At 46.3% G+C, this 22,625-nt stretch overlaps 1 protein-coding gene across 1 annotated transcript in view; it reads right to left on the bottom strand.

The window, feature by feature from the left end:
* Window positions 1-22,438, bottom strand: part of LOC149431203 (insulin-like growth factor 1 receptor) — a gene marked incomplete at its 5' end in the record, with an annotated part of 78,522 nt that extends 56,084 nt beyond the window's left edge. The window contains 6 exons of the mRNA XM_089665794.1: window positions 413-562; window positions 1,784-1,793; window positions 3,632-3,771; window positions 11,193-11,479; window positions 20,643-20,850; window positions 22,271-22,438. Of these exons, the coding sequence (XP_089521920.1) occupies window positions 413-562; window positions 1,784-1,793; window positions 3,632-3,771; window positions 11,193-11,479; window positions 20,643-20,850; window positions 22,271-22,438 (963 nt within the window). The remainder of the gene's footprint in view (window positions 1-412; window positions 563-1,783; window positions 1,794-3,631; window positions 3,772-11,192; window positions 11,480-20,642; window positions 20,851-22,270) is intronic.
* Window positions 22,439-22,625: the final 187 nt, after the last annotated feature.

Here is a 22,625-nt window from a genome sequence, read left to right as displayed (position 1 = left end):
GATCAGCTGTGATTGGACGCAGCTGATCACATGACCGAGCCGACTTCTTCGGCTCTTTCCGTTGATCGGTGATCCGCTGTGTCCGAGGGACACAACGCACCACCGGTCGCTGCGCTACACGCTCCCGGAGTCGCGCATGCGCAGTTAGAATGGGTCGACGTCATATCGTCCTCCCAAAACGAGAGAACCGCCTTGCGCCCGTCATTACTTTATATGGTGGGCGGGAGGCCGTTAAGGTAAAAAACCTTCTGTGCTCAAAAGCAAAAGCAAGTGTGAACAAGCCTTTAGGGATAAATTGCCCCTCACTGATAGAAAAAAAAAAACCTCTTATATGCAAGTCTACGCGCAACTGAACTAAAAGCTATGGTATGTAATGAAAAATAATAAACTCATTGCTAAAAACGCCACTCACGTCTCTCCTTTACAAAGAAGGACACCGTATCCGTCCACGAACCGTTCCCGGAGAGTGAAATGGCGCGCACCTGCGCGGTGTAGTTGCCTGGGTTAAGCCGCGTGAGTTTGGCACCTCCCAAGTTATTATAGTCTTGTCTGGAAACACATTCTTTGAAACGTTGCTGAGGAAACATAAAAAAAGAGAGACTAAATATAGGATAAAGAAAAAAAGACAAAAAAAACACAAAAATCTAATTTGAAGTACATAAAAGAAGAGTATGAAAAGTGAGCTGAAGACAGAAGTCTATAATGAACAGGAATGCATAGATTTACAATGCAGGACTATGTATTCTACAATTGCTATCCTTAAAGCAGAACAAAACTCTCGATAAACATGAACTAGGTTTACCCCTTATACTGCTAGCATTAGTAAATACACAGGAAGGTATATATTTACTTGTTTTATCCATTTTTTTTTTACGTTTCTTCAATTACTTCCTGTTTTCTGGCCTAGGCCAATGCCATACATCCCAGGAGTCTTCAACAGGATTTCTCAGCTAAGCACACCCTCCTGCTTGCATGCCTGAGCTAAGGGCATATGGATTCCAGAAAGTAAATGTTACAAGAATCATCTGCCCTTATTCAAGGTGACTGCAGCTATAAATGCTAGGAGGGTGTTTTTCAAAGTGGTTTCTCATCAAACTAAAGCATGGAGATATGGATGGATGAATGGAGGAGTTTGCTTTGAATATTAAAAATGAACTAAATAGTGTTTTCAGCATGTGGTGCTCAGATACAGTTTAGTTCCACTTTAATCTATGGGCCTTTTTTCCCCAAAGTGGCCAGGAATCGTTTTGACTTTTTGAAATGCAATGTGTAAAGTGCCGTAATGCACAACAGGTGACTGACCAATAAACTCAGGCCTCCTGAACGATTAGATTGGTGTCACGGTGTGGCAGATGTCCCGCTCCCCCCTTGGCTCACCTTGATCACCCCCCTCCACCTCTCATCCTGTCGTGGCTCTTTGAAGCCGGGCCGCACAGGATAAGAGGTGTGACTCCTGTCACCCGTCACTTATCTTCCCCCCATCCGGCTCGGCCGGAGGGAGGAAGATAGTTTCCCACAGTGAGGTTCACACCTCTCCGCGGAGAGGTGCGAAGCTCCTGCGGGGATGTTCCAGGCCCCGGCAGTCAGCCTGACGCCGCACGGCCCTGGCATCTGCAGCATGGGCACGAAAGTTCCCGTGCTTGCAGATACCAACAGACAAAGGCCGTGCTCTCAAGAGCGCGGCCCGTGTCAAGAGGGGACGTGCCTCGTTGCCGGGCAATGAGGCACGCCTCCCACGGTTGCCAGGGCGACCAGGGAACGTTCTGCGTCTGCTTAAGAAGACCAGTGCTGGGCTCCCTGTTCATTTGTTCTGCTGCACAGCCGCTGAGAGGTCGTCACAATTGGATTTAGGTCTTTTCAGTGCATTCATGTGCTTTTTTTTTTTTTTTTCTGTTCACCACCACCCACCACAATGCACAGATGGTTCACACCTTTGCACTGTAGCATTGAAGATGTGCATTGGATGAAATTTTAAAGGTACTGCAATGTATTACACCCTGGGTGTGTGCCTTACAGTAATACAAAGGTATGAATATGACTTACAAGTGTCACTAAATGTACATTAAAAACAATCAAATGATTTATTACATGCTGTTCATACTCAGCAACTATGGGATTCATTTTCTGTATTCTGCAAAAAAAAAAAAAAACCTGGTTGATCCTGCTGTTCTCTATATCCCCCTTCTGTCTATGTCCCCAATGCAGTTTGTGATTCTGCAGAGCAGTGCTGGCAGCTAGTGCACATGCTCAGTTTTCAGTGCATTTCTATCTTGAATATTTCCACCCCATCACATCTGAGCAGCCTATGTGACTACAGAGTCACACATGTGGGAGTATACACAGTGGTAAATGACAGCCCACTCCCTCCTTCTCCATGCCCACTAACCAGCTAAACAAGAAAAAAATGGGGGGGGATTTACATCTTGATTGAGGCTTCACCTCTTATTTTAAGACACAGGCTGGGCTGGAGGGGCGTGACATGGCCTGTAAATGGCAGAAAACCACCCAACTTATTACAAAAAAATAATAAAGATTCGATTTCCAGTATATATTTGTATGACTATTTATTGAGAATTACTTTTTTTTTTTTAAAGCGTGACCAGCAGTAGAGGATTAAAAGCTCCTCCAGACAGGCTGGGAAAGAGCTGGGTCATTTGACAACTGTATATCACATAGAAGAGAAGGTACTAAGATGTATTTATTGTTTTTTTTTTATTAATTACTGCACCATCATCCACTTACAGAAAAAGAAGGAACCATGTAAATTAAACTGTGGGTGTTTAGCATCATTTTAAGTGTGGAGCATCTTGGGGCAGCACAGTGGCTAAATGGTTAGCACTTCTGCCTGGCAGTACTCAGGTCGTCGGCTCGAATCCCAACCATGGCACCTCCTGCCTGGAGTTTGCATGTTCTCCCACACAGGGACAGGAGAACATGCAAACTCCAGGCAGGTGGTGCCATGGTTGGGATTTGAAACAATGACCCTAGTACTGCCAGGCAGAAGTGCTAACCATTTAGCCACTGTGCTGCCCCATGTATGCTAAATCATGCATGGCATGTTCTACGTTCATCCTGGGAAAACTTTGGGGTCTTTGAGAAAACAATTTTTCTGCCAGAGCACCATCTGTGTGTGTGTGTGTATATATATATATATATATATATATATATATATATATATATATATATATATATATATATATATATATATGTGTGTACACATAGGCTGGAAAAAAAATGAAAAAAAAAAAAAAAAAAGACAAAAGTCCATTCAGTTCAACCATTAAAAAAAAAAAAAAAAAAAAAAAAAAAGTTATAATCCTACACCCACAGCTGATCCAGAGGAAGGCAAATAAACTCAGCAAAGCATGAATGAATTTGCTCCTGCAGGGAAATAATCCTTCCTGATCTCCCGAGAGGCAATCGGATATTCCCTGGATCAACTTTACCTGTAAATGTTATATCCAGTTATATTGTGTATCCAAGAAACAATCCAAGACTTTTTTAAAGCAATCCACTGAGCTGGCCAGAACCAACTCTTGAGGGAGTCTATTCCACAATTTTACAGCTCTTACTGTGAAGAAACCTTTCCGTGTTTGGAAATTACATTTATTTTCCTCCAGACGTACACAACACTTACCTCCCCCTGCTTGAATTCAATCTCATACATTAGAGTAAGTCCATTGGGATTAGGTGGCTCTGGCCACTTTAAGATGACTGCATTTTCTTCTGCTTCCTCCGTGATGACCGCTCCAGGTATATTATCGGCACCAGCTGAAAAGCACAATATTGCATTGTGTGTCAGAGCTATGCATCATAAAAAGGGGTTTACACTAATAGATACCGTGTACAGCAACCTCCCTCCACCAGGGTTTTGTGGAACCCGGGGGTTCCTCCAGAGGTTGCTAGTGATCCCTTGAAGAATGAGCAATGTCTGCTTCTCAGATAAATTCCCACTGACACCATTGATCTATCTGTAAGGAGGTAACTCTTCCCAATGATCACAAATGTAAGGAGAGTTCTTCCTGCTGACCACCAATCTACTACTGTATCATGAGTGTTCTCTCTCTCTCTCTCTATTTATATATATATATATATATATATATATATATATATATATATATATATAGTCATTTTTAATAGGGGTTCCCCGAAACTTGAAAGTTATTTCAAGGGTTCCAACATGACAACATGGATGAGGAACACTGGTGTACAGCCTATAGACAATATGCCCTGAAAACAATAATAAATGATAAGGATGGCTTCCTTTTAGTTCAGTGCATCCAGACTACGCTCACCAGGTCCTCTCCATCTGCAACGCTGACTTGCCGAAGGAACTTTGGAAGTCAAGAGAGGAATATACAGAGCACAAGACCGTTAAAACGAAGGTCAAGCCAAAAAAACGTTTTCTTAGGTTTGGATAGAGTGGGTAAGGGAGTGGAACCCTCATCAGGTTTTATTGCTACTTAGATTGCTATTAGAAAAATTTCACTTCATTTGTCCTTTTGAAAGGATTTTACCAGACAGGAAGTGACAGCAACAAACTTTTTTTTTATTTTTTTTTTTATAAAGTTTAGGGGAAGGCTATACCTTGTTACCATTGTATATCTGTATTTATTCACCTTTTGTCTAGTAAATCCACAGTCAGGACAGGTGGACAGGAAGAAAAACAGAAATTCCTTATGTAGCCCCAGATAGTAACAAAAAACAGACACAAGTTTCATTCCTTCTCAATACTTTACACAATGAAACAAACAAAAATTTTTTAGGCTTGACATACATTTTAACCAGTTCATCTGCAGAGCACTTTTTTTTATTTTCTGCATACATTTAAAAATTTTAAGGTTTGCCAATAAAATTATTATTATTATTATACAGTATTTATAAAGCGCCAATAGTTCGCTCAGCGCTGTACATTACAAGGGGGGACAGAACATGTGACAGAACAATACCAATACAATGCAAAACATGAGGGGATTGAGGGCCCTGCTCTTTCGAGCTTACAATCTAGGAGGGAGGGGGTGGTGGCACAGGAGGAGATAGCTGTGGGGGATGGGGTGGTAGGAAGAGTGGAGGAGGTCGGCAAGTTAGCAGGGGGTGGGGTAGGCTTCCCTGAAGAGATGGGTTTTCAGGGTGCGCCTAAAGGAGGGGAGAGTAGGTGATAGTCTGATGGGTTGGGGCAGGGAGTTCCAGAGGATGGGTGACACCCTGGAGAAGTCCTGGAGGCGGGCATGGGAGGAGGAGACCAGGGAACTAGAGAGAAGGAGGTCTTGTGAGGAGCGGAGTGTGCGTGCTGGGCGGTACTTGGATATTAGGTCAGTGATGTAGTTCGGGGCAGTATGGTGGACAGCTATACATAAAATGACTTAAACCCCCAGAATATTATATATTTTCTGAAAGCAGAGGCCCTAAAGAATGAAAAAACTAGGAAGGAAAAAAAAAGAAAAAAAAAAAAAAAAAAAGGACAGATACGAATTTGTGTGTGTGTGTATATGTATATATATATATATATATATATATATATATATATATATATATATATATATATATATATATATATACACACACATACATACACACACAATAAATATATATATTTATTGTGTGTGTGTGTATATATATATATATATATATATATATATATATATATATATATATATATATATATACATACACATACATACACATACATATACACACATATATGCATATACATACATATATTATACACACACTAAATATAAATATATATATATATATATATATATATATATATATATATATATATATATATATATATATACACATATACACACACACACACACACACATACAAATTTTCAACTATCCGTGTGCGTGCGTGTACTCTGCAGCTGATCAACTCCACGACCGCATCCTCCCCCTGTCCTGCCCCAACTTGGCTATGACTGCCTACAACAACGCGCTGTCAGCAGCCCTTGACTCACTAGCGCCTTTAACCACACGCAACATCAGACTCCGACCGCTCCAGCCCTGGCAGACTGATCACACCAAAACCCTCAAACGACGCAGTCGTGCCCTGGAGCGACTATGGCGCAAAACAAAATCCCAACAAGCTTTCACCTGCTACAAATCTGCCTTCCGCACCTACACCTCCTCCCTCCACGCAGCCAAACAAGCCTACTTCCTGACCCTCATCAAGGCCCTCTCCTCCAATCCTCGCCGACTCTTCTCCACCTTCAACTCTCTACTCTCTCCACCCCCACCTCCACCCAGCACCTCACTCACCGCCCTTGAGATTGCCAATCACTTCAAAAACAAGATTGACACAATTCGCAAGGACATTGCCGCAACTCACACGCCCTCTCAACCCGTCCCCTCTCACACAGCTACCCCCTCATCCCCCCTCCCCCTCGACATTACCCGCAGGGACTTCGTCACTGCTCAAACTCCCTCCGACCCCGTTCCCCCTCACTCAGCTACCCCCTCATCACCCCTCTCCCACGGCCCCACCACTGCTCTGACCTCCACTCCCACCCCACCCTACATTCCTCATACTGAAGCTCCCCCAACACTCCACACCTTTGACCTTACTACCATTGAGGAAGTCTCCAAGATCCTCTCTGATGCCCGCCTCACCACCTGCCCCCTCGACCCTATCCCCTCACAACTCCTACGACCTCCCTCCCCCTCCATCCTACGCTCCCTCACCCACATCTTTAATCTCTCCCTCTCCTCCGGCACTTTCCCCTCCCCACTGAAGCATGCACACATCACCCCCATACTTAAAAAGCCCTCCCTGGACCCCAATGACCCGAACAACCTCAGACCCATCTCCCTGCTCCCACTTACATCTAAACTCCTCGAGCGTCTCGTCTACACCCGCCTATGCTCTCACCTCAATGACAACAACCTCCTCGATCCCCTACAGTCTGGCTTCCGCCCCCTACACTCCACCGAAACCGCCTTACTCAAACTCTCCAACGACCTTCTAACCGCCAAAGCTAATGGCCACTATTCAGTGCTCCTACTCCTTGACCTCTCTGCGGCCTTCGACACAGTTGACCACCCCCTCCTCCTCAAAATACTACACTCCCTCGGCCTCAGAGATTCTGCTCTCTCCTGGCTCTCATCCTACCTGTCACAACGCTCTTTCAGCGTTACCTATAATGCTACCACCTCCCCCTCACTCCCCCTCTCTGTTGGGGTCCCTCAAGGCTCTGTCCTTGGGCCCCTTCTCTTCTCCATCTACACCTCCTCCCTTGGCCAACTCATACACTCTCACGGCTTCAACTACCACCTCTATGCCGACGACACACAAATCTATCTCTCAACCCCCCACCTCACCCCTTCGGTCTCTGCCCAAATCACACACCTACTGAGCGACATATCAGATTGGATGTCGCTCCACTTCCTTAAACTGAATCTCTCCAAAACCGAGCTCCTTGTCTTCCCCCCAGCCCGAACCCCACCCCCCATTGACTTCTACATCACATCCAACAACGCCAATATCAAACCCGCTCTGCAGGCCAGAGTACTTGGTGTCATTCTGGACTCCAACCTATCCTTCCAGCCCCAAGTCCAATCTTTAACAAACTCGTGCAGACTCCACCTCCGCAACATCGCCAAAATCCGCACGTTCCTAACCCCAGAAACTACTAAACAGCTCATCCACTCCCTCATCATATCACGACTCGACTACTGCAACTCCCTCCTCACTGGCCTGCCTCGCCGCTGGCTATCCCCGCTTCAGTCGATCCTGAATACGGCTGCCAGACTCATTCACCTTTCCAACCGCTCCATTTCCGCCACCCCCCTCTGCCAATCCCTCCACTGGCTTCCGATTGCGCAACGGATCAAATTTAAAATCCTAACACTGACGTACAAAGCTGTCCACCATACTGCCCCGAACTACATCACTGACCTAATATCCAAGTACCGCCCAGCACGCACACTCCGCTCCTCACAAGACCTCCTTCTCTCTAGTTCCCTGGTCTCCTCCTCCCATGCCCGCCTCCAGGACTTCTCCAGGGTGTCACCCATCCTCTGGAACTCCCTGCCCCAACCCATCAGATTATCACCTACTCTCCTCTCCTTTAGGCGCATCCTGAAAACCCATCTCTTCAGGGAAGCCTACCACACCCCCTGCTAACTTGCTGACCTCCTCCACTCTTCCTACCACTCCATCCCCCACAGCTATCTCCTCCTGTACCACTATCCCATCCCTTCTAGATTGTAAGCTCGAAAGAGCAGGGCCCTCGATCCCCTCATGTTTTGCATTGTATTGGTATTGTTCTGTCACATGTTCTGTCCCCCTTTGTAATGTACAGCGCTGAGTGAACTATTGGCGCTTTATAAATACTGTATAATAATAATAATAATAATATATATATATATATATATATATATATATATATACACACATATACACACATACATACATACACATATATTTATACACACACACATGCATATATATATACACACACACATACAAACATACATACATACTTATGGTATTTGTGAAGCGGTTTATAAAAACACAAGTTTTCAGGAAAAAAATGTAGCAAAACGAGTTTTTAGTGCAAACACACACAATAGAATACCCTTTTTTGGTTAAAATATAAAAGATGAGGTTGCATCGAGTCAATAGATACAAAACATTCCAGGTCTTGCGAGCTCCCGCAATATTGCCAAAAACTACGGTGCCCAAAAATCACCATAGGTGACGATTTAAAAAGCCTTTACAGCTCATCAGTTTAGAGTTAAGCAGGAGCTCTTGTGCTACAATTATTCTCCTCACTCTGACGTGTGTGGCGATATGTCACACGTGCAATGCGACCACAGTTTACATATGCGTGGACAGCCTGGCTTTGCGATTGCGCAGGTGTGCAGGGCAATTGGTGTTACGGCAATAAACCCCTATTTGATAGCATTGGGCAGGTGACAGGTACTCTTTATGGAGACATTAGGGGTCTAAGAGACCTCCAATGTCTCCCCTGTCCTTCACACCACATAACCGAGCACAGTTCGGCTTGGTCAGACGTGTCTCCTGGCTGTACTGGCCAGGAAATGATGCACCTGAAACTGGAGGGGACCTCAAGTCACTTCCAAAAAGCTGAACTGGTTAAAGCATTCTGTACATTTCAATTAACAAGCTCCTTGTTGTGAAGGTCAGTTATAGACTGGGGCAGTGGCCATTTTCTGTACATTTCAATAAACGTGCTCCTTGTTGTGAAGGTCAGTTATAGACTGGGGCAGTGGCCATTTTTTGTACATTTCAATAAACGTGCTCCTTGTTGTGAAGGTCAGTTATAGACTGGGCAGTGGCCATTTTCTGTACATTTCAATAAACGTGCTCCTTGTTGTGAAGGTCAGTTATAGACTGGGGCAGTGGCCATTTTTGGTACATTTCAATAAACAGCAAACACGGCCTGTCCCATAAAGTGAATTTAAGTATACAGACTCTCTTTGGAGGACAGATCAGAACAGCGGGGCGCAATCTGAGTGTAGTATATGAACGCATTTATTATGGTGAAGTGGCAACTCACATGGTGACAAACAGGCTCATCACATAGTAAGGGCTTCTGGTGGACAGTCTCACAACAACAGGAAACCAGAGACCAGGATAGAAACACTTTTCTCCATAATACGTTAATATACTACACTCAGACAGCGCCCTGTTCTCTTTATCTGTTCACCTGGAGCTACTTCGGTCTCTTCAGAGGTGCTGCATCTGGTGCATGAGATCAGAGGGAAGATACCCTGAATGCTCCAATTGGACTCAATGAACGTTTTGCTGTTCTGCATTGACATTTTTTTTACACACGACAGTTATTGCACCATATACCCCATTCTCTTCTTGGAGGATTCGAATCTGAAATGTATTAAATTATGGATGACATTCCTTTCAGTAGTTCTCATTAACAGATTCTTCTAAAATAAGTAACTAATGATATATAGATTGTATAGCGAGCGCTACCTAGATGTACCGTATTCAAATAAAATGCAAAAGCCGCTAGAACACCAAAAAGGTAACCAACAGACCTTTCCAAAAGACTAGAGAGATAAAAAGGTGCAGCGCTAAAGATTATAGTGCAAATAACCACTGAAATGTTATGAGCAATATCCCAAACTGTTATGAGAGGCACAAAGTGCAAATTAATTGATAATCACAATAAAGTAAACGTCCAGATCCCAAGGTATATGTCATATGAATCTTGCAGGATCCTGTCTGTGGTGATAGTATACGATCCAGAGGTGAAGACTGTTAAATAAATAGAATGCGCACTCACCAGAAGTGCGTATTAAATATGCATGAAAGAAGATTCCTTTCTTATGAGACCCCTAGGTCATCAGTATTCTGGTCAGGCCGCACTCCACATCGTCCTCTGCTTCCTCGTAATGATGGGATTCCAAGATTCATCAAGCAATCACAGACTTCTGGTGTCCCCCTTTAAAGCAGGCACTGCAGAAGGTGGTGCTCCCGAAGAGAGCCCAATAAGGGACGCCACATAGTGTAATATTGCTTTGATGAACTTTAATTCAAAGTGATATAAAACAAGAAACAATACTGACCAAAAAGATTTTAGAATGGCCACCAGCGGTGGCTAGATGTCCAGATGCTGTAGCCCCCCTAGGGGGGGCTCGTATACTATCACCACAGATAGGATCCTGCAAGATTCATATGACATATACCTTGTGATCTGGACGTTTACTTTATTGTGATTATCAATTAATTTGCACTTTGTGCCTCTCATAACAGTTTGGGATATTGCTCATAACATTTCAGTGGGTATTTGCACTATAATCTTTAGCACTGCACCTTTTTCTCTCTCAAGTAACCAATGATGTCACATTTAATATTAGACCACCACACTAGCTCCACCAGCCATAACGGTTGGCATCTAGCAAACATGGGTACAACCAGGGGCGGACTGACCATTCGGGCACTAGGGCACTGTCCGAGGGCCCCATGAGATGCCCCTAGTACCTTTCATAGGCTTTTTTTGGGTGTGGTTTTGAGTGGGTGAGGACACAAGGGCCCCATGATCCCCTATTGCCCGGGGGCCCCATGAGTTGTCAGTCCGCCCCTGGGTAGAACAATGTGAGCCTGGATCCGTGTTCAAATGTAAAAAGAAAACCTCCAGAGTTCTGACCCCTGAACACTAGCGCACAATGGTGGGTAGGTAACCCCCACCATCCGAAGTACTCACCTGCAGGCATGGTTCTGGCAAAGACAAAGTTGGAAGCGCTGCAGCCCAGTGAGTCTGCCGCATGGTTGCAGCTATGGATATCAATGCGGTAGAGAGTGAACGGTAGCAGGTTGGAAATAACCGTCCTCTCATGTTTGTAGTCCACTTTTGCTTCGTAGAACGGATACTCTTTTTCCTTCGGTTCGGAGTCGGACACGTTAGAGAAGTCTTGTGCGGTGCTGTTCTTGGTTTCTCCAGGAAGCGTTGTATTTGCGACACCGAATACATCACGTCGTCTACGATCCGGTCTACCAAAGGAAAACAGAATTAGAAGATGTAGTAGCATTCAGTTATGTTCAACTAGACTTACACCCTGGTCACAATGGATGCGAAGTGGCATGCGATTTGCATGTCATGCGACTTGCAAATCGCACGCCAAGTCACACCTTATTGTCCGCAATTATAACGGTCATTTCTAAAGCAGTCCATGCACTACTCTTGTTTCGATTTGCATAGACGTCTGTGTCAGAGGTCTTGCAAATCGCGCCTGAAATAGGCATGTCCCCCGACTTTGAAATCGTGCGACTTCACTGTACGTCGCACGATTTCAAAGTCTGGCTTGAGATAACCGGGGTGTTAATGTGTAATGTTGGAAGACATTTCACCACTCATCCAAGCACCTTTTGCATTTCTAATAAGCAGGATTTTTTCCCTCTGAGAGTAGGTGAAGGAACTCCCCCTTCTGAGCCACCCATTGTCTTCGCCCCCTATCAGGGGAGGACTGACCATTTGCAATCTTGGGCACTGCCTGGGGGTCCGGGGTCAGTAGGGGACCTCATGAGATGCCCCTGGTACCTTTTTCATAGGCTTTTTTGTGTTTGGGCAAGGACACAGGGGCCCCATGATCCCCTATTGCCCGGGGGCCCCATGAGTTGTCAGTCCACCCCTGCCCCCTATCCATCTCCAAGCACTGTCCCTTGGTTTCACTCCCTACTTACCTCCACCTAGCCTAGTATTTTGTGGTGCTAAGTAATTTGCATGGAATTTGTTAATTAAAGCAGTAAAATAGATCACATGCAGCCAGCAACAACAGACCCCCACCCCCCAGAAACCATAGGCCCACTTCCTGAGCAACAATAGACCCCCCAGCAACAAAATACCATCCCATCAATAACAGATCCCCGGTAGCAAGAACAGATCTCCCAGCAGCTAAGATCAATAGACCCTCCAGAAGCCAGCAATAGACTTCTCCCTCAACAGTAGATCTCTGAGAAACAACTGACCCCCCAAGCAACATAAAATCCACACAGCAACAGACCCCCAGCAGCAACAATAGATATCTGCATTAAACAATAGATCCCCTCTAGCAATAATAGATCCCCCAGCATCCAGCATCAATAGACCCTCCAGCAGCCAGCAATAGACCTCTCCCTCAACAGTAGATTCCCTTCAGCAACATAAGACTCTCCCTTAGCAACAACAGCCCCCAGCAACAAAATACCACCCGACGCAAAAATAGATCCCATCCAGCAATAATAGATCTCCCAGCTACCAGTATGAATAGACCCTCCAGCAGCCAGCAATAGACCTCTCCCTCACCAGTAGCTCCCTCGCAGCAACAACTGAACCCCAGGAACATAAGACCCTTATAGCAATAACAGATCACCCACAGCAACAATAGACCCCCAACTAAATCCCTCCAACAATAACAGATCGCCCAGCAGCCAGCAATAGACCTCTTCCTCAACAACATAAAACACACCCTAGCAACCATAGATCCCAGCACCAACAATAAACCTCCATGCAAAAACAGATCCCCTCCAGTGATCATAGATCCCCCAGCAGCTAGCATCAATAAACCCTCCAGAAGTCAGCAATAGACATCTCCCTCAACAGTAGATCCTTAGCAACAATAGACTCCTACGCAAAAATAGATACCCTGCAATGATAATAGATCCCCTACAGCAGCTAGCATAAATAGACCCCCCCTGCATCCCTTGCCTTTGCATATATTTAGTGCTGGAGGGGCCAAAACTGCTTCCCCCCCCCCCCCCCCGTGTGCCCACTGGAGGAAAAAAAGTCCTGCTAATGAGTTTCAATAACATACCCCAGCATTTATAGTCACAAAGGTAGTTCAGTCATCTTAATCCAATGACCAAGTGTGATGTATGTGAAAACAGGTGTTGATTTTCTCCAAGAATATGAAGGGAGGCTTGAAAAATTGTGAAACTGTCCTGATTTCCTTCCATAGTCCAAGCACCATGGTGCCATGAAGTCTAGGTCATTTGCTTGAAGTGACATGACTGAAGGTGTGAAATGTTGCCAGGGTAAAGCTGTCAAAACAGCATTGTATGTTAGTGATAGATGTTGCCCATCACCCCTGTTGAAGGATGGCTTGTCCATCTACATAGATGGCCTCTTTCACACCTCGAGAACCACTTGTGCTCTCTGTACAAAGTGTGCACCTCCCTGTCCTCAAAAGGAATGTCTCATCTCCTCAGCAAGTAGGAAACCGCTGAGCCCTAACCCTCCTATGGTGGGCCATGCATTCATTGAATGGACGTTTTGTCTCACCAATGTCTAGGTCTTTGCATTCCTCAATACACGGGACTGCTTGTATCAGGTTGCTTGTTTTTGTCTTTAAGATGTACGAACTTCTACCCAAGTGTGTTGATGGGCCAAGAAGAAATGTTCATGAAAAGTTTCTTCTGACACTTCAGCCTATAAATATCGGGGTGTGTTGTGGACAATCCTTTCCTTAACTTTATTATGCCTGTACACCACAAGATCCACCCATAGTAGCTGAACCTTCAAGTATCAGACAAGCATGCTCATCCCTTGCTGTCCATTCCCACAGTACCTGAACCTCCAAGTATCAGACAAGCACGCTCATCCCTTGCTGTCCATTCCCACAGTACCTGAACCTCCTAGTATCAGACAAGCATGCTCAACCCTTCCTGTCCATTCCCACAGTACCTGAACCTCCAAGTATTAGTGCAGAGCAGTGTGAACAGCAAGCTTTGTTGAACAGCCTTCAGATCCAGTTTGTAAATGCTGAACACAGACCCTAATGGGAGTGCTGATTGCCACTTTAAACAAGCTGCTAGCAGGCTTCAGCACTACCTGAAGCTTGTTTAAAGCCCACTGCAGCCTGTGACAATAAGCACTCTCATGAAGATTTGTGTACATTATTTCCAAACAGGAGATGAAGGGTACTTTAAAGGCTTAATGAAAGCATCTTGAGGCTTGCCAAAAGCTTTGCAAAAAGCTTGGTGAAAGTTTCATAGCAGCTTTCTTCACACTGCACGCTGAAGCCTATGTGAAACAGGCCTTAGTTTCAGTCTACCAAGGTAGGACAAAAAGAAAATGCATGCTATTGTTCCCTGGCTCCACTCGAAAAAAGGAACTTTAACCTGGGGAGGGAATCCAGTTGGGGATCAGTAAGTACAAGCAGGCAACTAGTGAGTATCCAGCTTTGTGGGTGAATTGTGTAAGATGTAGTGAAGGACAAACTGAGTCCTTATTCAGAGGAAGTTTTGTATTTGAGCCAGAAGAACCATGTACACCCAATTGATCGTCCCAACCCAAGGAGAAGTCGTGAGGTCCACCGTTGATCGTCCCAACCCAAGGAGAAGTCGTGAGGTCCACCGTTGATCGTCCCAACCTTAGGAAAAGTCGTGAGGTTCACCGTTGATCATCCCAACCTTAGGAGAAGTTGTGAGGTCCACCATTGTCATTATATCATTAATTCTCACCAGGGATTTTTTTGCAGTTTCGGCACCTCCAGCTCAGAATGTATGTGTGCTGGAGGGTCTACCTATTGGGAGATCAACTGTCACCGTGGGAGATTTTTTTTGTTGCGGAGGGTCTATTGCTGCTGGTAAGGGATCTACTGTTGTGGGAGGGGGTGAATCTATTGTTGCTGAAGGAGGGTATTATGTTGTGGAGGGTCTATTTTTGTGGGGGGTTTCTATTGTTGGAGGCTGTTGGGGGATCAGTTGTCATTGTGGGAGATGTTTAGCTGTGGGGGTCTATTGTTGCTAGAGGGAGTCTTATGTTGCTTTGAGGGGGGTCTATTGTTGCTGGAGAGGATCTACGGTTGAGAGAGGGGTCAGTTATAGCTGGCTTCTGGAGGGTGTATAGCTGCTGGGATGGATCTATTGTTGCTGGGGGGTATTTTGTTTTGGGGGGGGTGATTCTATTGTTGTTGGCTGCAGGAGATCTGTTTATTACTGATTTTTTTGTCATTAATTCCATACCAATTACCTAGCACCACAAAATTATACTTGGTTCAGTTTTCTCTAAATGGGGTGACACTGGGGGGTAGGTAGGGGGTGGAACCAAGCACCAGTGCTAGGAGATGGATAGGAGGAAGAGATAAAGGGCGACTTGAAAGGGGGGGGGGTGTAGTACCCGCACCTATTTTCTGTGAAAAATAGCCCTGATTCTTGATAATCACTATACAACTATTGGAAAGGAGTTCTTCTCTCGAGGCGGGATGCATTCCTTGGAAGGAGTGAGTAGACCAGTGGCCTCCAAACTTTGGCCCATAGGCCAGAAGCGGCCCTTTGGAACCATTCCTTCCACTGACACGTTGCCCTATTCCTCCCACTAATACCAACGATGAGGTACCATTCCTCCTACTTATCACAGGGGTGGTATGTATTTTTTTTAATTCACTCTTTTACTTCCACTGACCACCAAGACTGAGGCATGATCTACTTCCACTGGCCACAGTTTGGTCCCCTTAAAGTCTGGCCTTTTTTTTAGAAAGTCTGGAGACCTCTGGAGTAGATGGACAAGAAGAGATTTTCTGTAGGCCTTCCTGGATAAAGGGGTAAGTCAGAACAGAAGAGCAAGGTTATCCTAGAGAGAGGATCACCATTTTTGAAACAGCTAACCTCTCGCCAAGCAATCCCAGAGGAGACCACGACCAACTTTCCTTGTGTTACCTCCTATGGAAGCTAGCCAAAGAAATAAGCTCTTTACTTCCACTGACCACCAAGACTGAGGCATGATCTACTTCCACTGGCCACAGTTTGGCCCCCTTAAAGTCTGGCCTTTTGTTTAGAAAGTCTGGAGACCTCTGGAAAGGATGGAGAACAAGAAATTTTCTGTAGGCCTTCCTAGATAAAGGGGTAAGTCGGAACAGTAGAGCTAGGTCATCCTACAGAAAGGATCGCCATTTTTCAAGCAGCTAACCTCTCACCAAGCAATCCCAGAGGAGACCACAACCAACTTTCCTTGTGTTACCTCCTATGGAAGCTAACAAAAGAAATAAGCTGCTCATTAGAGAACATCATCTTTCCATTTGTAGAGATGCGGGCACTTTTACGCACACAGCTGTAAATGTTATTAGAAGCTCTTTCACATGATGCAATTGTTTTCATGGACAACGTACCTTTAAGGCAGCTAAAAAGCTGTGCAAACACCAGAAATCAGTCCCTCTGTGTGTTTGCAAAGAAACAAAGAGCCCCTCCTCAGCTTAATAAGGGCAAATGAGGATCACCTGTCTACCTGCATTACTTCCTCTTCCCCGTAAAAACAATATTCGCCAGAGTCTCCAGACAAGCTTGGGCAGGATGAAGTCATAAGCCATCCAAAACACTTACATTCATCACCACATAGTGTGTATCCTACAGACTCCTCAGCCCCGGCTGAAGATAAATAAGGGGTGGAATGGCTCTCAGAAAGTAGCTGAGAAATGTGATCCACTATTAACGGGAACCGCGATGACTGACGAGTTCACTTTTGTCTCTTCTTTAGAAGTTTCACAAACACTCGGCATTCAGCTGCCATTCACATGGGATATTTTAAGGGCAAAATCGAAATTCTTGCTGGTGTTGTGTTCAAAGCCTTCGGTGATGGAAACCGATGCTGGGAAAGCCTCAATTCCTGGAAAAGCATCTGCTTAGTGTGTGAGCCTAGAACGTTTTCGCCACTAAAACTACTGGAATTTCTGTAGCAATGACTATCGCATCAGCAAATATTGCAAAAAAAAAAAAAAAAATGAACAAAAAAAAAGATGATTTTTTAAAATATATATTACACTAGACATTTAACCCCTTCCTGCCCAGCCCCGACATCTGTTCAATAGGGTCTGTATACCCAGGGCATCATCTGACCTCTGATTGGCTGTCAGTGGTAACGTGATCAAAAGCCGGTCCCACCGGCTGCTGATCGTTAATGGAGATTGAGATCCATCTATGCTGAGAGCACTCAGTGAGCCTACTCCCAGCACAGAAACATTGGCTGCCCGGTGGCACATATGTGCGGCGTGTGGGTGTTAAAGTGGCTCCTGTCTAAATTGTCCCTAGTATGCGTATGTATGAATGTAAGTTAGGGATCTTAGATTATACGCCCTCTGAGGGTTAGGGACTGAGTGAATGTACAATATATATATATATATATATATATATATATATATATATATATATATATATGTGTGTGTGTGTGTAACGCGCTGCGTAAAATTGACGGCACTATATAAGTTCCTGAAATAAAAAAATAAATAAGTGCTTGTAAACTATAGACATGTAGACATGAAATATAAACAAAGCATATCCCTCTATAGTGTGTACTTGTCTCAATCCAGAGCACTAAGTGTAATTTCTGTCTGTTGCTGCTTCGTTCATCTGTATGAGTCACCTTCCTGACACCAAGAGAAAAATGGTGACAGGGGAGGGACCTCCAGCAGAATTCTCCTAATTCAGAGCACTATGGGAGTTGAAGCCGGAAAGTGCACAATCTGGTGCATAGCTGCAATTAGGTTTTATTGTCAAAGCTTAATTCAACAAGCTGAAGTTAGAAGCCGAATGGCTACCATGCACAGCTGCACCAGATTCTGAGTGCTCCAGTCTAATCTCCCCCTAGGGCTAGGTTCACATCTGTGCGGGTGGTGCCGCTGTGGATACGCACAAAAAAATCCGTGCAGCCGCACCACCCGCACAGAAGAATGCGGACCTGCGAGCGGGTGCCATTAATTCTAATGGCACGCCGCCCGCACTGGAAATCGCAAACCGTACTGGAAACCGCAAACCGTACTGGGAACCGAGGTTCCCGTGTGGGCTGCCTTTCAGAAGTGCAAGGCCTTCTTCCCTGCGTGTCCCGAGGCACGGGAGTCCATTCAAATGAATGGGCTCTCATGCCCAACGCGGACTGCAGGAACGTAGATATGTGAACCAGGGGTAAGTGTCATTTCTGTCTGCTGCCTCATTCCTCAGCTATCTGCATGAGTCACTTCTGACAGGTTTTCCTGACACCAAAGAAAAAAAGGTGACAGGGGAGGGCACAGTCTGATTGAGAGCCTTAGAGCTGTTCCTGTGTATTGTGTCATGGGGTGTGGCACATCCCTCCAATCAGCTCTCAGAGCTCTCCTCACTATATTCTGCAGAGTGTAATTTCATCTCTCCAACCCCTGCTTTCCAAACTCTCAGACAAGCTTTATAAAAGCGAACATTTTCAACAGATGTAGTGAAGAGAAGACTGCAGATAAACAAGTACAAGCAGGGGCGGACTGACAATTCATGGGGCCCCCAGGCAATAGGGGATCATGGGGCCCCTGTGCCCTTGCCAAAACTCAAAAAAGCCTATGAAAAAGGTACCAGGGGCATCTCATGGGGCCCCCTACTGACCCCGGGCCCTCGGGCAGTGCCAGCGTTTCCAAATGGTCAGTCCGCCCCTGAGTACAACTTATGTAGGATTTGTTTCAATTGTGCATCACCGGAGGGCAGCCACTTCACTGGGTATATGGAAGGTTTTACCACTTTAAGCTACGCAGTTTGCTTCTTCAAGCCAGGGTGCCGCTTCAGTTGGCCACATAAAGCAGGGAAGAGCTACAAAAAGTCAGGAGGCATTGACGGGCAGAAACATATGCAACACAGACTGCACCCCTCTTATCCTGGGGACCACCTACATCGCTGTAATGAAGCACAGACAGTCTTTCATGCATCGTGTGATTGCCTGCCACCTTTTGCGTGGAAGGGGTTAACACAGAAAACAGCAGGTAAACATGATGTCAAACAGAACACAAGAAATTAGGACTTTCCATTGTGATTCGACCAACCCCTTGGATAGACTTTTCCTCTCCTTGGGCTGCCTGTACTTGTCAGGTAGGATTAAACAAAATCCCGCTTCACATTCCTCCTGCAGCTACATCTTGCTTTTTTTTTTTTTTTCCCTTCTCTGAAACTTTTTTTTCTTGTCTACCTAGGCTGGCCTTTACACAAATAGGTACAGAAGCTCAGGAAGACGTTTTTAACCATTTTTAGTTTAGGCATGGTGAAAGTCAATAAATACAATCAAAACCGCGCAAGGGAGCAAATTAGACTGTGTTCAAAGCAAAAGAGGATATCCTCTCCAAGGCTAGGTGAACACCTATCACCTATGCAGGTTGTGTTTGACCCATTTCCGCATTGCGTTTTGCACCTGTGTTTTTTTTATGCGCTTTTGCAGGGTGTTTTATTTTTTATTTTAAACCACCTCCTATCCAGTCGTTGTATATAAACGGCCGGACGGCTGCAGTACAGGGTCGGGTGGCCGTTTATAAACGGCCTCCCCGCCCCCTGCTTGTGCACGCTCCCTGGGAGCACGCAGCACCGCGATCTGGTGCCCGCTGTGTCCCCTGGACACAGTGGAACACCGATCGTCAGACAGGACCTCTGTGCGAGGTCCTGATCATGTGATCACTGACTGGCCAATCAGTGATCACATGCAGAGTAGTAAGCAAGTCTTTAGGGAGGGTTCTCAGCTCAGACCATGCCTGAGCTAAGGGCAGATTGATTCCAGGACGTAAATGCTACACAAATCATTTGCCCTTACTTAAGGTGGCCACTGCCAGAAATACAAGGGGGTGTTTTTCAAAATAAATTCTTAGCAAAATAAAGCATGGAGACGTGGATAGATTAATAGGCGAGTTTGCTTTGAATATTAATTAAATAGTATTTTTGGTTTGTGGTGCTCAGATGCAAGGCAGTTCTGTTTTCATCCCTAACCTTAACAAAAAAAAAAAAAAAAATAATAAAAATAAAAGCTGAAAAACATGGCAACAAATTATGAAACATGATATTTTTTTCTATCGGCTAATAAAAAAAAGCCAATGCTCAAAAACGCTTTAAAAATACTGCGAAGAAATGTGTGACAAAAGCTCCCCCCCCCAAAAAACATCTAAAAAATTAGACAATCAGCTGTGAATGTAACCTTATAGGACTGTCGGATGCCCGTGTCCCATATCATGCTTTGGTTCCTTCAGTTGGCCCCTACAGGACACAGCAGTGATGAAGGGGTCAGTGTGGATGGAGCCACAGTGCTCAGAAGGGACACAGAAATTTGACACTCATGGAAGTGTCGGATAGAGGTTGCACAGGTAGGAGATGGGCCATGCCTTCATTCGCTCTCAGGAATGAAAAGGACAATGTCGCTCTCACCATAAAGGCACTTGTTAGACCCACATGCTGGGCTGCGCTGTGTTACCTGGGTACAAAGATGGAGTTGTGTAGAAAGTTCTCAAACATCTTCCTGTACTCCGCCTCATCTTTCTCTTTCTTCTTCTCCGCTTCAGTTTTGGGACAGGCACAGCACATTCCCTTCTCTCGCCCCCCTCCGGCATCCGTCTTGGTGGGCTCCTTCTCACCTTCTGCATCAATCGTCTCATTGGCATATTTTCGACTAGGCACTTTATCTGAAAAAGGCAAATACAATCCCATGAATGAACACCGGAAACACTCACAAACCTCTAGAAAACATATCCTCATACATATAATCCATACAGAAAAATCTAAACAAAGTAGCAACTAAGACAGTTGTGATAAAGACAGAAGACTGCAAGGGAAAGGGGGGAAGGGAGAGGGAAGGAGGGGGAAGAGGGGGGGGAGGGGGAAGGAGGGGGAAGAGGGGGGGGAGGGGGAGAGGGAAGAGATGGAGGGAAAGGGGGGAGATGGAGGGAAAGGGGGGAGATGGAGGGAAAGGGGGGAGAGGGGGGGAGGGAAAGGGGGGGAGAGGGGGGGGAGGGAAAGGGGGGGAGGGAAAGGGGGGAGATGGGGGGAGGGAAAGGGGGGAAAGGGGGGAGATGGGGGGAAGGAAAGGGGGAGATGGGGGGGAAGGAAAGGGGGGAGATGGGGGGAAAGGGGGGAGATGGGGGGAAGGAAAGGGGGGAGATGGGGGGAAGGAAAGGGGGGAGATGGGGGGAAGGAAAGGGGGGAGATGGGGGGAAAGGGGGGGAAAGGGGGAAAAGGGGGGGAAGGGGGGGGAGGGGGGGAAGGGGGGAGGGGGGGAGGGGGAAAAGGGGGGAAGGGGGGGAGGGGGGAGGGGGAAAAGGGGGGGAAGGGGGGGAGGGGGAAAAGGGGGGGGAGGGGGAAAAGGGGGGGAAGGGGGAAAGGGAGGAAGGGGGGAAAGGGAGGAAAGGGGGAAAGGGAGGAAGGGGGGAAAGGGAGGAAGGGGGGAAAGGGTGGAAGGGGGGAAAGGGTGGAAGGGGGGGGGGAAGGGGGGGGTGGAAGGGGGGGGGGGGAAGGGGGGGGGGGGAAGGGGGGGGGGAGGGGGGGGGGAAAGGGGGGAAGGGGGGGGGAAAGGGGGAAGGGGAGAAAGGGGGGAGAAGGGGGGAAAGGGGGGGGGAAGGGGGGAAAGGGGGGGGGGGGAAGGGGGGAAAGGGGGGGGAAGGGGGGAAAGGGGGGAAAGGGGGTGAAGGGGGAAAGGGGGGAGGGGGGAAAGGGGGGGAAGGGGGAAAGGGGGGAGGGGGGAAAGGGGGGGAAGGGGGGAAAGGGGGGGAAGGGGGAAAGGGGGGGAAGGGGGGAAAGGGGGGGAAGGGGGAAAGGGGGGAGGGGGGAAAGGGGGGGAAGGGGGGAAAGGGGGGAGGGGGGAAAGGGGGGAAGGGGGGAAAGGGGGGAGGGGGGAAAGGGGGGAGGGGGGAAAGGGGGGGGGAGGGGGGAAAGGGGGGAAAGGGGGGAGGGGAAGCTTTATTTTACAGAAACAGATTTGCAGTCTTTCGCACATCCCTAACAGGCCTTGCTATGTTAATGGAATGTGAAAAATGTCTAAACGTATCTGTATACCCAACTCCCACTATCACCCCCCCCGCCCCCCCTTCATAGTAATGGGAGTGGCACCTTTGGAGCAGTAGTTGTGCTGGTAAAGATAACTGTCCTGAGGTTGTTGCTGCCAGCGCACAATGTAATAGGAGAGATTGCCGTTTGGAAGAGATGGAGACTTCCACTTCACAATCAGCTGAGATGAAGAGTTGGAGGCAGAGATGACATCCAGGGGGATGGAGGGAACTAAATGAAAAAATATAAAATGTCAGACAATTACTTTTGTACAAGTACCCAATAAAACGTCATCTATTTGAGCAGTTTTTTTCTTCTGCTGGCTAACTTGCAGACACATATAGTACAAAATAAAATAGAAGTGAAAAATCTGCGCTCGGGTGAATCTATGCATTTATTAGCTGCTGACACTATGCCT

This window comes from Staurois parvus, unplaced genomic scaffold (assembly GCF_062004578.1).
Source record: "Staurois parvus isolate SC_StPar_1 unplaced genomic scaffold, SC_StPar_1.0 ptg002353l, whole genome shotgun sequence".
NCBI classification, from domain to species: Eukaryota; Metazoa; Chordata; class Amphibia; order Anura; family Ranidae; genus Staurois; species Staurois parvus.
Note: the sequence above shows the minus strand (reverse complement) of the source record. Positions and strands in the feature narration are given on the sequence as shown.